Genomic DNA, 15,171 nt, shown 5'->3' with positions numbered 1-15,171 from the left:
TTTAAACTGGGAAAAGGGGGGGTCTCTATTGATCGAGTCTCACCCATCTGAGGCGGGTCACTGGAATTCAGAAGGAGGGGGACGGAAGCAGGGCAATCGTAACGGATCTCGGACACACACGTCAGGGCATCGATGATGGGCCTGAACAGAGTACCACCCAAGTCAGAGTAGTTGGAGCACTCCATCTGCACGAACTCTGGTTGCCCTACTGGAAGCAGCGACAAGATGCGAGTGGCAGTGTGGCGCCCCTCTCCAGCATCAACACTAAACTGTATTTAGGCCTTTACCTTGGACGCGGCATCGCGGGCAGAAGACGTCGATATATGCAACGCGATGTTAGCCACTCGTCCGTGCGGTACCCTCGACTGGATGAACGGGAAAATCGGATGGACACACTGAAAATTGGTTTCAAGACACGAGGAAAGCTCAAGACACTTCTGATATTCCCATGGCACCACATAGTTCAAGCTCGCGCATGCTGGGCAGACGCTCCAGAAGTGACAATGGAAGTACAGGTGGCGGTGTATCAACTTGCAAGGCGGGGAAGCACGGACGTGTGAGGCTGAGGGCGCAGTTCGTGACAGAAAGCATGCGAAGACGGGGAGCACTTCCGGTAAATTTATATACATGGTTATAACCAAGGATAGTTAGGGACTCAAGAATTGGGAGAGGTGCCCCAACGACGAATTGGGCAGCCTTGTCGTTCGCCCACAGATCAATGGTTTTGGTACGATGAGTTCGATCGCTCAACAGCGCAAAGCTAGCATTCGTGTCACTCCGAAGGCCTACTCCACGCCTGAAGACAAACGTGCAAGATCCTAAGTGTCGGTGCATTTCTTCCAGCCAGCGTCTTGAGGAATTTGTGTAAACAATGCTCCAGATTCTCGGCAGACCCAAGGCTATGTCCCGCCAGGCGGTACAGACTTGAGAGACACGCAAGCAGGGATGAGTAGGAGTCCCTTTGAGCTATCCAGGCAGAAGGCCAGCCGCTCAATACGAGGGCGAGGAATTCTGGGGGGAGTCGACAGGCAGCGATGAAACGCGCGTTCTTTGATCGCTTTAACTGGATGTGTGTGGTGTGCTTTTAATGGTTTCTTCGATCTCTTCGACGGTATTCAGAGCGTCCAGCGCGACTGGGCCCATCATCGTGGTGGTGGTGGTGGTGGTGGTGGTGATGATGATGGTGTGGTGAGTAAAGAACGAAGGTTATAGCAACAATTTGATAACAAGGATTTCGGATTTCAAGGAACAGTCACGTGAGCGAGATACTTCTTAGTTCGAGTACGCATATACAACAGCCAGGTTCTCCCGAGTGGAATCCTCCGTCCAAGTAGTTACAATCAAGTCATATACCAATACTTCTTCCATCAATAGCACCGTGCTCAATCCTCCTCCTTCTCTTCATCGCCATCGTCATCACCCGCCGCGTCAGCGATCACTTTCTTCTTCCATTTCCTCAGGAGGTCTCTATCCGACTCCTTTATGCCCATTACTTTCCATTGCGACTCGGGCGGATTCTTCCCTTTCGTAAGTCCCAGCTGTAATACAGCAGTTGCTATGGGCTTGCGCCAATCGTCGGCCTTCGCGAACGTGAGGAGTGTCTTCTTATGTGCAAGGAAGAACTTGTAGAACGGCTCAAACATTTCGTACCTGAGGCCGTTTTTGAGTTTATCGATTGAGATGTCGCCTGGGTCATAGTCGATGTCGGGTTTGAAGAGCTGCAGCTCATTATACTTGATAGCGTAGTTGTTCCAACTGTAGACGCCGTCGATGCCCTTGCTCCTGAGGAAATCGACGTTGTCCTTCGTTAGGTGTGAGTCGTACTCGGGGTCAGTTACCCCGGAAGAGCCAGGTGAACCAGCGATGAAGAACTTTTTGTTCTTCTTGGCGAATATCGGCCTGTCGATTCGTTGGAAGTAAGGCCATTGACCGATTGTACTCATATTGTTTCACTGAGCGGACAATTAGTTCATGAGGATGCTGAAAGCATGGCGACAATACGAACCTCGAAATAGTGGGATAAAATGGAATGAGGCCTTACTCGATTGCGAAGTGGCATATATACCGTTTCATGATCCCTTTACGTAAATTTAGCAGCAATATGTTGACAGCGTGCTGAGATGGCTGTACTGTATGAGTCGTAGGCACTCAGCCTGAGTTGGCAAAGAACAAGATTGTAACTACATTCGGGTTCTTGTGTGGAGCTATGCCTACGTTGATGGTGGACATCTCGTCCGGTGTAATGGCGTTGCCGGTTGAAGGTTCCTACATGTATCACGTCCATCAGATGTTCACTATTTTGGCCTACATCGCACACCAACTATGTTTTACTTGCCAATTGCTAACCTGACTGGAACTGCAACCGAGCGAATCATTAGGTTCCAAGGACATCATGGTACCACACGACCGTGCATACCTGACTGATCAACTGCTGCTTTGATTGACGTGTTTTCTTCCACCGGACGTTTGCATAGAGGTAGTACAATAACAGACTGATGCGCTGAATGCTTGGCGCCATCAGGCCTCGGGTTTTCGCGCGAATGTATATTGACCTCCGGGTTCAAACGTTCATCCTGGTCAAATCCTGGTAAGTCCCGCGCTTAGAATGACGCGAGTTTCGGCGTGTGGTGACAAATGTCTCCTAGGACTCATCCTGAGGAAATTCGGAGTCAACACTCGTTCTCGACGCCGCCATAAATCACTTCTTCTTTTTGCTAGCAAGGGTGTTGGAACGATAGTGATTATAATATAGTGCACGATCACGTCGACGTGCGGAGGAAGAGACAATATCGGGAGTTCAAGTTGGATGACTACATTATGTAATACTATCCAGACGTAGCTTGATCGACAAAGTGGCGATGCCCTTTCGAATTCTGTCTGTCTTCCTTGGAGTAATTCACAGATGGACGAAATACTGAAGCCCTTTGCTTCTGATATCCTTCGGGATACCCCGCTGCCCAATCCACAAAGAATAATCGTGACGACTGGCGCTGACCCACTAAAACTGACTTTTGTTGCTCCATCCAGCTCGTTTGGGATAACGAAGAATGTATTTCGTTGTCGCCACGAGCTCTCTCGTTCGGCGGCTGGCTCACGGACCGGGAACGAATGGAACCCGGATGTGAAACGCAGCCGAACTCCTGAAAAGGAGAAACCCCTGTAAGGGGGGCCGAACTCAAGCCGGCCTAGGCGAAGTAGGAAGTACGTAGACGTAGGTTAATCTATGTAGTAGATGATGTAGTAGGGTACGCGATATGGGTGGGTGAAATGAAAGAGAAGACGCTCGAAATGCTATCGAGCGTGAACGTAAGAAGATGAAGGAAAAAGTAAACTAGAATGAGTTTACCTATCGAGCGTGAACGTAAGAAGATGGGGGATATTCAAGGGAATATGGTACATATATATACGGATGCGAGACAAAGGCGCAAGGCTGAAAGGGAGGAATAGGAGATAGGGGATTCACGTGCACTCTCAGATGGACCGTGGATAAAATACTTCTATCCTCTCATCCATCCAGCTCGTTTGGGATAACGAAGAATGTATTTCGTTGTCGCCACGAGCTCTCTCGTTCGGCGGCTGGCTCACGGACCGGGAACGAATGGAACCCGGATGTGAAACGCAGCCGAACTCCTGAAAAGGAGAAACCCCTGTAAGGGGGGCCGAACTCAAGCCAGGGAAGGAGTGAAGTGGAGAGACGGAGGCTCGAAAGCGGAGGTATGAGTATCGGCCATGTGGAGACGCGACGAGAGGTTAAGAATCCTGTCCTTGGGAGTGTCGATGTAGAGACGGTAGGCGTCGCTACGCCAACGTCCCAACTGCTGAATCTCATGATCGAGGAAACCAGCTGCAGCTGCTGCAGATGCTGCGCCTCGCCTGAAGCTATGGCCGGAGAATCCGTGAGGTTGGAATCCAGCGTCAAGGAGCGCAAGGCGGAGACGAGCGATGAATCGTGAGCGTGTGAGCGGGGACTGATCAGAGGTGGAGAACAGGGGGGAGTTAAGTGGGAGGGGATTAATTGTGAAGAGGTGTAATAAAGCGGAGACGGGGCAGGTAGAGGGGGAATTAGGGACAGCAGAAATATAAATAGTGACCCCTTTACGGAATGGGTCAGTTTTAGATGCTGGGAGTGTAAGAATAAGATGATCAGGGTTGTCGATGGAAGGCATGAACCTGACTGAAGATCGGGTGATGTGAACGTTAGGGTCAAAAGAGTTTGACTTGTCAACGGTGAACTCTCCGCAACGGAGGAAACCCGCGTAGGCGAGTTTTGCGGCTGTTATGAATACAATATCGTCGAATGAACTGTACATGAGGGATGTGAGTTTCAAGAGAATAGGGAAAGTGATAGGAAGTTTGGGACGACGCTCGCGCTCGCCGTGATACCGTTTGATGCCTCTGATGAGGCGTTGAACGATAGGGGCTTCACATATGGCAAAGGGGGCGTCCGCCTCAAGATGGAGGGAACGAACGGCGGTGAGATAGGATTTAATGGTCTTTGGTTGAAGACCCCGTGATCCCAGGTGGGCGATCCACTCCATGATGCAGCGTTGAGAGGCTGGGAGGTAGGACCCGTCACTGTTGACCAGGCTGGGGCGCTCTCTGACGAAGTTGATGAACGACTTTTGACCAGTGCCGTAAGTGGACCTGGTGCTGGACGCGAGACCGTGCCAGAGGTAGAACGCGACAAGCCTTGAGTGCTGAGGATGCGCTTGGTACCAAGAGTCCGGAGGTTGACTGAGTAAGGCTTCTTGTCGAGATGGGGGGCGAGCGTGAATAAGCGAGCATATTGGAAACGAGAGGCAGCGTCAGCAATTGCATTGTCAGCGGAAGAAAGCCAGGAAGAGGAGAAAGAAAATTGGAGGACGGCGGCAAGCATGAGTATCAAGCGCAGCAGTTTCACGAGGTGAGGGGACCGATTTGTGTGGTCAGATAGAGCCGCGACGACAGCCTGATTGTCGACATGGAAGTGTACGTGGGAGTGCTGCCAGAGGTGCCCCCAACGAAGGATGGCTTGGAGGACTGCGTAAAGCTCTTTGAATTGAATATCTCTCTTGGAACCCCTGAAGCGCCTAGGAACCCTGGTACTGAACCAGTGGTTGTTGTAAGCGCCCCCTAGCCCCTTAGTACCGCTAGCGTCGGTGAACACATTGTGGTGAGCTCTGGGTGGATCAATAAGTGTTACGCCGTTCCAGGACGAGGCGTAGGTTGACCACCAGCGTATGTCGCTGCGAGCGTAGCGGGGGATGAAGCGTCGGGAGTGGGGGGTGGCGAACCGTGTGGAGAATCTAATGAGTTGCCGGATAAATGCGCGAGAGTAAGGGATGACCTGCGACGCGAAGTGTAGGAATCCAGTGAGTTCCTGTAGCTCATGCAGGTTGCATGAGGATTTGGTTAGCCAGGAAGCGAGCAGCTCGTTGAGATAAACGAGTTTGTCATCCGGAAGGCGTGCCTCCATTGCGACTGTATCGAGCTCGATCCCCAAGAATTCCAGACGAGTTGTTGGCCAGACAGTCTTCTCAGGTTGGAAGGTGAGCCCCAGCGAATTCCCTAGTGTTTGCATCCAAGCGACGGCGTTGTTGGCAAGGGATAGGGGGGTATCAGGAGCGAAGATAGGAAGGAAGTCATCCAAGTAGTGCTTCAGTTCCGCTGGTATGTGGCGCTGGATTATCCAATGGAGGGCTTCGGCGAACAGATTAAAGATGTATGGGGCTGATTTGAGTCCGAAAATCAGAACCATGTATTCGTAGAAGGCTCCATCCCAGAAGCAGCCTATTAGATGATAGTCGGCGACCCGGAGTGGGATATGGCGGAAAGCGTCTTTGAGATCGAGTTTCGCGAGCAGGGAATGGCGTCCGAGGCGACGAATGGTGCTTATTGCCTGGGATACGGCTTCGTAGACGATGTGGCCCTCGCTATCTGGGATGCCGTCATTGACTGAGTCGCCAGGGGGCCAGGAGAGGTGGTTGATCACCCTGAATTTGTTGGGGTAACGCTTGCGCGTGACTGTGCCGAGAGGCGACGCGCGAAACGCTTGATGAGGAGGTGAGGTGAGGGGACCATGGATCCGACCGTTGGATTGAAGGACACGCATGTCCTTGTCGATGACTTCCGGATGCTCGATGGCCGTCTTTAGGTTGCGACAGGTTTGCGGTTTATCGTTCCCAGTAAATCCTATGGCAGCACCAAATTGTATTATGTGTAGTAAGGCTCGTACAAACTCGATATCGGGGTAGTCTGCTAAGTAATGTGCCCATTGAGATAGAACGAGAGTCGATCTGACTGGTAGGCAATCGAGGGAGCGGAGCGACGCACGATTGCATCGGGGGTCTGTGTTGGGGCGAGCAGGTGGAATGGTATTAGGAGGGAAAAGGGATAAGGGTACGTTGATTAGGGGCTGTGCTGATGAAGTGGGAACAAAGGGAGGGGGGGGGAGAGCGGCTCATCCTGTAGGCGAGGACGAGGGGAGGATGCTGGGTGTGATGCCCTCGTCCTGCCGTTCTTTCAAGTGCTAGGCGGTGGCTGGGTGCAAGTGGACTTGCCGTGCGCTGTGGAGCCGCAGACTGCGCACTTGTGGAGACGACCCGATTTGCAAGGTGTGGTTGAGCATGCGCCGTTATTGAACCGGTTGCAGACCTGATTAGACACGTCGCGGGTCGTCGTTGCGGAGGGTGTAGACTTGGATTTGGATGACGTAGCCGAGCCGGACTTTACTTCTTGGAAAATGTTCGATCGGTGAAGCTGGCCAACTAGCGCCCGATCCTCGTCAGCCCATAAGGAGTAATCTCCACGGAGCATCTCCCTGATACGGCGAGAGTGGTGAGCGATGTGGTATGTGAGGATGGCTGGGTAGGTGAAATAGCGAGAATACTCGTGAAGGAGGTTGGTGTAACCTTGGGTGGACACTGCAACATCGATTACGGCCTGAATACTGCCCGTCGTCCCTATGTATCTGTATAGGATTTGAAAGTAGATGCCTAATGCTCGCATGAAGGTGGAGAAATCAGGGAGATCCTTTATGGGAGCCGTATCCGTAGCGCGTAAAGCGCCGTCCTCAAGTGCGTAAGTTGTCGTGGTAGCTTTTGCGGTGATGCTGGGGATCAGCTTGCCCAACTGCTGCGGCTTGAACTCATGCTTGCCGATTGATGCCACAATTGCGGCGTCGACGTCGGGGAAGAAGTCAGGAATGGATAACGTACCGATAGAGGAGTTAGACGTGGGAGGGGGAACATAGGAGAGTAAGGGGGGCGGGCCCTGAGAGTTTGAGACAACGGGGGCGACTGGGACTGGTTGGACAGGAGGGGCAGGGGGAGGCTGAGGAGGAGTATTCGCTGCGGTACGAAGTAAGTCCAGAATCTCTCTCACACTCGACTCGAGTCCTACTACCCGTTGCTCCAAGGGACCGTCGTTTGTGTCAACTGGAGTGGCACGACCCTCACCCGGCATGTTTGGTTCTATGGGGGACAAAGGTTGATGGAATGATATTATTGGAGTATGTGCTGGTGATGAAAGCGGGGTGGTTGAAGAACGTGAAGTCGTATCTAAGGACGGTGACGAGATGAAGCGGCCGTTGGCGTCGCGAGGGCGAGCGGGGGCGCGAGGTCTCCTCGGAGGCGTCCTGAAATGAAAGAGAAGACGCTCGAAATGCTATCGAGCGTGAACGTAAGAAGATGAAGGAAAAAGTAAACTAGAATGAGTTTACCTATCGAGCGTGAACGTAAGAAGATGGGGGATATTCAAGGGAATATGGTACATATATATACGGATGCGAGACAAAGGCGCAAGGCTGAAAGGGAGGAATAGGAGATAGGGGATTCACGTGCACTCTCAGATGGACCGTGGATAAAATACTTCTATCCTCTCATCCATCCAGCTCGTTTGGGATAACGAAGAATGTATTTCGTTGTCGCCACGAGCTCTCTCGTTCGGCGGCTGGCTCACGGACCGGGAACGAATGGAACCCGGATGTGAAACGCAGCCGAACTCCTGAAAAGGAGAAACCCCTGTAAGGGGGGCCGAACTCAAGCCAGGGAAGGAGTGAAGTGGAGAGACGGAGGCTCGAAAGCGGAGGTATGAGTATCGGCCATGTGGAGACGCGACGAGAGGTTAAGAATCCTGTCCTTGGGAGTGTCGATGTAGAGACGGTAGGCGTCGCTACGCCAACGTCCCAACTGCTGAATCTCATGATCGAGGAAACCAGCTGCAGCTGCTGCAGATGCTGCGCCTCGCCTGAAGCTATGGCCGGAGAATCCGTGAGGTTGGAATCCAGCGTCAAGGAGCGCAAGGCGGAGACGAGCGATGAATCGTGAGCGTGTGAGCGGGGACTGATCAGAGGTGGAGAACAGGGGGGAGTTAAGTGGGAGGGGATTAATTGTGAAGAGGTGTAATAAAGCGGAGACGGGGCAGGTAGAGGGGGAATTAGGGACAGCAGAAATATAAATAGTGACCCCTTTACGGAATGGGTCAGTTTTAGATGCTGGGAGTGTAAGAATAAGATGATCAGGGTTGTCGATGGAAGGCATGAACCTGACTGAAGATCGGGTGATGTGAACGTTAGGGTCAAAAGAGTTTGACTTGTCAACGGTGAACTCTCCGCAACGGAGGAAACCCGCGTAGGCGAGTTTTGCGGCTGTTATGAATACAATATCGTCGAATGAACTGTACATGAGGGATGTGAGTTTCAAGAGAATAGGGAAAGTGATAGGAAGTTTGGGACGACGCTCGCGCTCGCCGTGATACCGTTTGATGCCTCTGATGAGGCGTTGAACGATAGGGGCTTCACATATGGCAAAGGGGGCGTCCGCCTCAAGATGGAGGGAACGAACGGCGGTGAGATAGGATTTAATGGTCTTTGGTTGAAGACCCCGTGATCCCAGGTGGGCGATCCACTCCATGATGCAGCGTTGAGAGGCTGGGAGGTAGGACCCGTCACTGTTGACCAGGCTGGGGCGCTCTCTGACGAAGTTGATGAACGACTTTTGACCAGTGCCGTAAGTGGACCTGGTGCTGGACGCGAGACCGTGCCAGAGGTAGAACGCGACAAGCCTTGAGTGCTGAGGATGCGCTTGGTACCAAGAGTCCGGAGGTTGACTGAGTAAGGCTTCTTGTCGAGATGGGGGGCGAGCGTGAATAAGCGAGCATATTGGAAACGAGAGGCAGCGTCAGCAATTGCATTGTCAGCGGAAGAAAGCCAGGAAGAGGAGAAAGAAAATTGGAGGACGGCGGCAAGCATGAGTATCAAGCGCAGCAGTTTCACGAGGTGAGGGGACCGATTTGTGTGGTCAGATAGAGCCGCGACGACAGCCTGATTGTCGACATGGAAGTGTACGTGGGAGTGCTGCCAGAGGTGCCCCCAACGAAGGATGGCTTGGAGGACTGCGTAAAGCTCTTTGAATTGAATATCTCTCTTGGAACCCCTGAAGCGCCTAGGAACCCTGGTACTGAACCAGTGGTTGTTGTAAGCGCCCCCTAGCCCCTTAGTACCGCTAGCGTCGGTGAACACATTGTGGTGAGCTCTGGGTGGATCAATAAGTGTTACGCCGTTCCAGGACGAGGCGTAGGTTGACCACCAGCGTATGTCGCTGCGAGCGTAGCGGGGGATGAAGCGTCGGGAGTGGGGGGTGGCGAACCGTGTGGAGAATCTAATGAGTTGCCGGATAAATGCGCGAGAGTAAGGGATGACCTGCGACGCGAAGTGTAGGAATCCAGTGAGTTCCTGTAGCTCATGCAGGTTGCATGAGGATTTGGTTAGCCAGGAAGCGAGCAGCTCGTTGAGATAAACGAGTTTGTCATCCGGAAGGCGTGCCTCCATTGCGACTGTATCGAGCTCGATCCCCAAGAATTCCAGACGAGTTGTTGGCCAGACAGTCTTCTCAGGTTGGAAGGTGAGCCCCAGCGAATTCCCTAGTGTTTGCATCCAAGCGACGGCGTTGTTGGCAAGGGATAGGGGGGTATCAGGAGCGAAGATAGGAAGGAAGTCATCCAAGTAGTGCTTCAGTTCCGCTGGTATGTGGCGCTGGATTATCCAATGGAGGGCTTCGGCGAACAGATTAAAGATGTATGGGGCTGATTTGAGTCCGAAAATCAGAACCATGTATTCGTAGAAGGCTCCATCCCAGAAGCAGCCTATTAGATGATAGTCGGCGACCCGGAGTGGGATATGGCGGAAAGCGTCTTTGAGATCGAGTTTCGCGAGCAGGGAATGGCGTCCGAGGCGACGAATGGTGCTTATTGCCTGGGATACGGCTTCGTAGACGATGTGGCCCTCGCTATCTGGGATGCCGTCATTGACTGAGTCGCCAGGGGGCCAGGAGAGGTGGTTGATCACCCTGAATTTGTTGGGGTAACGCTTGCGCGTGACTGTGCCGAGAGGCGACGCGCGAAACGCTTGATGAGGAGGTGAGGTGAGGGGACCATGGATCCGACCGTTGGATTGAAGGACACGCATGTCCTTGTCGATGACTTCCGGATGCTCGATGGCCGTCTTTAGGTTGCGACAGGTTTGCGGTTTATCGTTCCCAGTAAATCCTATGGCAGCACCAAATTGTATTATGTGTAGTAAGGCTCGTACAAACTCGATATCGGGGTAGTCTGCTAAGTAATGTGCCCATTGAGATAGAACGAGAGTCGATCTGACTGGTAGGCAATCGAGGGAGCGGAGCGACGCACGATTGCATCGGGGGTCTGTGTTGGGGCGAGCAGGTGGAATGGTATTAGGAGGGAAAAGGGATAAGGGTACGTTGATTAGGGGCTGTGCTGATGAAGTGGGAACAAAGGGAGGGGGGGGGAGAGCGGCTCATCCTGTAGGCGAGGACGAGGGGAGGATGCTGGGTGTGATGCCCTCGTCCTGCCGTTCTTTCAAGTGCTAGGCGGTGGCTGGGTGCAAGTGGACTTGCCGTGCGCTGTGGAGCCGCAGACTGCGCACTTGTGGAGACGACCCGATTTGCAAGGTGTGGTTGAGCATGCGCCGTTATTGAACCGGTTGCAGACCTGATTAGACACGTCGCGGGTCGTCGTTGCGGAGGGTGTAGACTTGGATTTGGATGACGTAGCCGAGCCGGACTTTACTTCTTGGAAAATGTTCGATCGGTGAAGCTGGCCAACTAGCGCCCGATCCTCGTCAGCCCATAAGGAGTAATCTCCACGGAGCATCTCCCTGATACGGCGAGAGTGGTGAGCGATGTGGTATGTGAGGATGGCTGGGTAGGTGAAATAGCGAGAATACTCGTGAAGGAGGTTGGTGTAACCTTGGGTGGACACTGCAACATCGATTACGGCCTGAATACTGCCCGTCGTCCCTATGTATCTGTATAGGATTTGAAAGTAGATGCCTAATGCTCGCATGAAGGTGGAGAAATCAGGGAGATCCTTTATGGGAGCCGTATCCGTAGCGCGTAAAGCGCCGTCCTCAAGTGCGTAAGTTGTCGTGGTAGCTTTTGCGGTGATGCTGGGGATCAGCTTGCCCAACTGCTGCGGCTTGAACTCATGCTTGCCGATTGATGCCACAATTGCGGCGTCGACGTCGGGGAAGAAGTCAGGAATGGATAACGTACCGATAGAGGAGTTAGACGTGGGAGGGGGAACATAGGAGAGTAAGGGGGGCGGGCCCTGAGAGTTTGAGACAACGGGGGCGACTGGGACTGGTTGGACAGGAGGGGCAGGGGGAGGCTGAGGAGGAGTATTCGCTGCGGTACGAAGTAAGTCCAGAATCTCTCTCACACTCGACTCGAGTCCTACTACCCGTTGCTCCAAGGGACCGTCGTTTGTGTCAACTGGAGTGGCACGACCCTCACCCGGCATGTTTGGTTCTATGGGGGACAAAGGTTGATGGAATGATATTATTGGAGTATGTGCTGGTGATGAAAGCGGGGTGGTTGAAGAACGTGAAGTCGTATCTAAGGACGGTGACGAGATGAAGCGGCCGTTGGCGTCGCGAGGGCGAGCGGGGGCGCGAGGTCTCCTCGGAGGCGTCCTGAAATGAAAGAGAAGACGCTCGAAATGCTATCGAGCGTGAACGTAAGAAGATGAAGGAAAAAGTAAACTAGAATGAGTTTACCTATCGAGCGTGAACGTAAGAAGATGGGGGATATTCAAGGGAATATGGTACATATATATACGGATGCGAGACAAAGGCGCAAGGCTGAAAGGGAGGAATAGGAGATAGGGGATTCACGTGCACTCTCAGATGGACCGTGGATAAAATACTTCTATCCTCTCACTTTTGCGGGGCTTCGAGCGCTCCAAAAGCTAGGTCCATACCCTTTTGCCAGTTTTCACCACTGTGGCCCCAAAAGCCCAGCAAAAACGGTCAAAAAGCTGAAAGTGACTTGTATTCTTGCATGATACATCTCAGGTCTGGCGAGGCAGATTTGGTCGCCACTATTGAATTTCTTGTGGTATATCACCCAACAAGAGGGAGTACTCAAGTTGCGCGGCGCCGTACCGTCACGAGACATGGACCTAAAATTTCTCCAAGCACGGGTCAAAGCGAGACACTTGACAACATCGGTAGGTCTTCTTCCCTTTTTATTGTACCTTCCGTTGTCTGATGTAGACACGCTCCAGAATCATTATAACCAATCCGCCATAACTCGGGAGTTTTTGGCAGCGCTGAGAGAGACCTATTGGTCCGACATGAACTACCTTTGGGCTCGAGTTTTCTGCACCCGAGCTTATTATTTGAGCTTGGCTGTGCGATGCCGTGACGAGTCTGTTTAGACTTATACATGTAAAGGCCGGTTAAGCGCGCGCCCAGCATCGGCCTTCTCTTTTTAATGGAGCCTTCACCGATGCATCTGCGTAAAGCGTGTAACACCCCGCCCAGTGTTGAAATTCACACCAAGCATTTTACCGAAGGCCTGAGGACAGGATGAAAACCATTAAAATACACCGACTTCCAGTGGGATGAAGCTGCGTAGTTCGCCTGCCTTGCGTCGACTTTGCACATAGTGTCGTTTAAAGCCCATGGTATTATGTAAAGGGACTCCATTTACATAAATCGTCGGCCACGATCTCTCAAGGGTTAAAGGTGAGCGCCTTCGCAAGTTTAATGGTATTCCAGAACTTACCTGCCAGAAGTTTCATTCTGCAGAGCATCGCAACGAAGAAACCTGGCCAGCAAGATCCCCTGATGGCCGACTTTCTAGTCACCACTACCTATGTATTGCGCTTGAGGTGTGGACGTGACGTCGGCTGATCTGCGGTCGCAACGTGTTGCACAACATACGGATATCATTGTACGAGTTACACCACCGCCACTTGCATGCTTCTTCCGTTCAATTCAAGCTCGCGATCCGCTTCCTCACTTTCTGATTCTACCTCCTGGGATACGTAACTCCCGAGCACTCCGTGGGGGCGGCGACTTTACGGTGCGTATTGCCTCGATTATTCTACCTTTTGCGCCGCAACCTTCTTCATCCCTCGAGAAACCCCCAAGCAAGGTGCCCTCTTTTCTCTACCCCGTCCTTGTCTCCCTAATCGCTTGTGGTGCAGACATTTCTTTCCCGGCTATCATGCATATGGCGGATGACACGTAAGTGCCTCTCGCTGTGCGGAAATTGCACAAGGATTCCCCCCGATAGCGTTGACTAACACCATGTGAAAAGCCCTCGACCTTACAATTCCGTCGAAATCCAAAGCGCAATAACTGCAGCTCAAGACAGAGCCGCTACCGTACCGCTTGATAATTACGACGCCGTCACAGTGTCTGAGGACACCCGTCTGCTATTCGCACCTAGCGAACATGACTCTGCGGTGGACATTCTGCCATTTAAACGGTCTTCTATGATATTGGACTTTGTGGCACAGCCTGTGGCCGACACGACAGACGAAGCCACACCCAAACCAAGTATCGATATCCCGACGTTTGAATTCTCCGACTTCAGCGCTGATCTAACGTTGTCACCTACATCGTCGACCACCCCGTCCCTATCATCTGACCCCCCGCGTCCTGATTCACCCTCTTCGACATCGAACGCTATTCCATCCACAGGTGCTTCTGCTACCACGCCTGAGCGAACATCCAAGGAACTCCCTTCGACCCAATTATCTCCGGTCAAGGCTGCGACATTGATGAGAAGCTCTTGGCCCCTCATCAAGTATGTGGGACGAGGTACCCCCATCGACCGAACTCGAAGAAGTCAATGGGGAGGGTCAATTGACTACGATAACGTTGGCGAAGACGGCGTGTTATACTCGACGACCGTTCGCTCGTCCTCTCTCGATTCTGCTGCCCAATCATCTACGCGCTCGGTTTCTCCGGAGTGGAATCTAGTCTCGGTCACATCATCTCAGCGCTCTCAGAATTTGCCTCCCCTGCAATTAATGATGGGGGAAGAAGTAGAAGCTCGCGGGCCACTAACAGATCATCTGGGGATTTCTGACCGCTTAGAAGCAAAGCCTAAGGAATGGTCTGATTTCATGCAGGGGCTGCTCGAGTCCACTGCGGCGGCCTCGGCTTCATCAGAAATCGACTTGTCACAATTGCAAGCCTCTACTAGTAGTCTCATGATTGAAGAAACGCCAGCGGGGGCAGATATAGGTGAAACCTCGCCCGATGAACAGGATGCTAGGGATGCGACAGAAACTCCAACGGCGCGACCATCTGAGGAAGGGACCGACGACGAACTCAAGATGGATCTGGGATCAACTACGGCGCTGGATCTAAGCCTGAGCGTAGGCCCCAATACAAATCACTTCCCCGTTCCCGAGTATGCGTCAGGTCGAATGTCACCGTCCGTTTATTCCACAGCACCTCCAACTCCTTGCGCCTCCCGCCCCGCATCCTCTATCAGCCGCCATTCTTCCTGTTCTTCGTCATCCAGCACCAATACAGCAATGTCTCGTTATTCTCATCGACCCGGGCCACCCTGGTGGAGAAAGTTCCTCAGCAGAGTCGAACAACTCCGGAAACTTCGACGGATGTTACGCTCGCTCAAACACTAGTCAAGGAACGCGGACATTTTTTTGCCATCTTGTTGCTCCAATGCATCACTTCACTCTGGCTTTTGGTTTGGTCGATGCCGTATACCATTTTCGTGCTTAATATCCATCTCAAAACAATTTTGGCTGAGTATCTTGACTTTGTATCGCTCCCTGACATTGTTCCTTTGTATCCACATTTGCATTCCACACATATCGCTGCTTGAAACCATCTTGCTGGCTACCACGCTCCTT

At 52.4% G+C, this 15,171-nt stretch overlaps 3 protein-coding genes across 3 annotated transcripts; 1 reads left to right on the top strand and 2 right to left on the bottom strand.

Annotated features, from left to right (window-relative positions):
• Positions 1 to 1,382: 1,382 nt before the first annotated feature.
• PC9H_010040 (uncharacterized protein) lies at positions 1,383 to 1,943 on the bottom strand (the record flags this gene model as incomplete). The annotated part of the gene is made up of 1 exon (XM_036779534.1): positions 1,383 to 1,943. One exon carries the CDS (start codon positions 1,941 to 1,943, stop codon positions 1,383 to 1,385), a length of 561 nt encoding a protein of 186 aa, XP_036628923.1.
• Positions 1,944 to 6,501: 4,558 nt separating this feature from the next.
• On the bottom strand, positions 6,502 to 7,443 carry PC9H_010039 (uncharacterized protein; the record flags this gene model as incomplete). The annotated part of the gene is made up of 1 exon (XM_036779533.1): positions 6,502 to 7,443. The coding sequence occupies one exon, from the start codon at positions 7,441 to 7,443 to the stop codon at positions 6,502 to 6,504; it is 942 nt and encodes a 313-aa protein (XP_036628922.1).
• A 6,065-nt stretch (positions 7,444 to 13,508) lies between these two features.
• Positions 13,509 to 14,940, top strand: PC9H_010038 (uncharacterized protein; the record flags this gene model as incomplete). Its single annotated transcript, XM_036779532.1, has 2 exons — positions 13,509 to 13,528; positions 13,602 to 14,940. 2 exons carry the CDS (start codon positions 13,509 to 13,511, stop codon positions 14,938 to 14,940), a joined length of 1,359 nt encoding a protein of 452 aa, XP_036628921.1.
• Positions 14,941 to 15,171: the final 231 nt, after the last annotated feature.

Source organism: Pleurotus ostreatus, assembly GCF_014466165.1.
Source record: "Pleurotus ostreatus strain PC9 chromosome Unknown scaffold_7, whole genome shotgun sequence".
NCBI classification, from domain to species: Eukaryota; Fungi; Basidiomycota; class Agaricomycetes; order Agaricales; family Pleurotaceae; genus Pleurotus; species Pleurotus ostreatus.
This window is presented reverse-complemented; position numbering and strand designations above follow the sequence as displayed.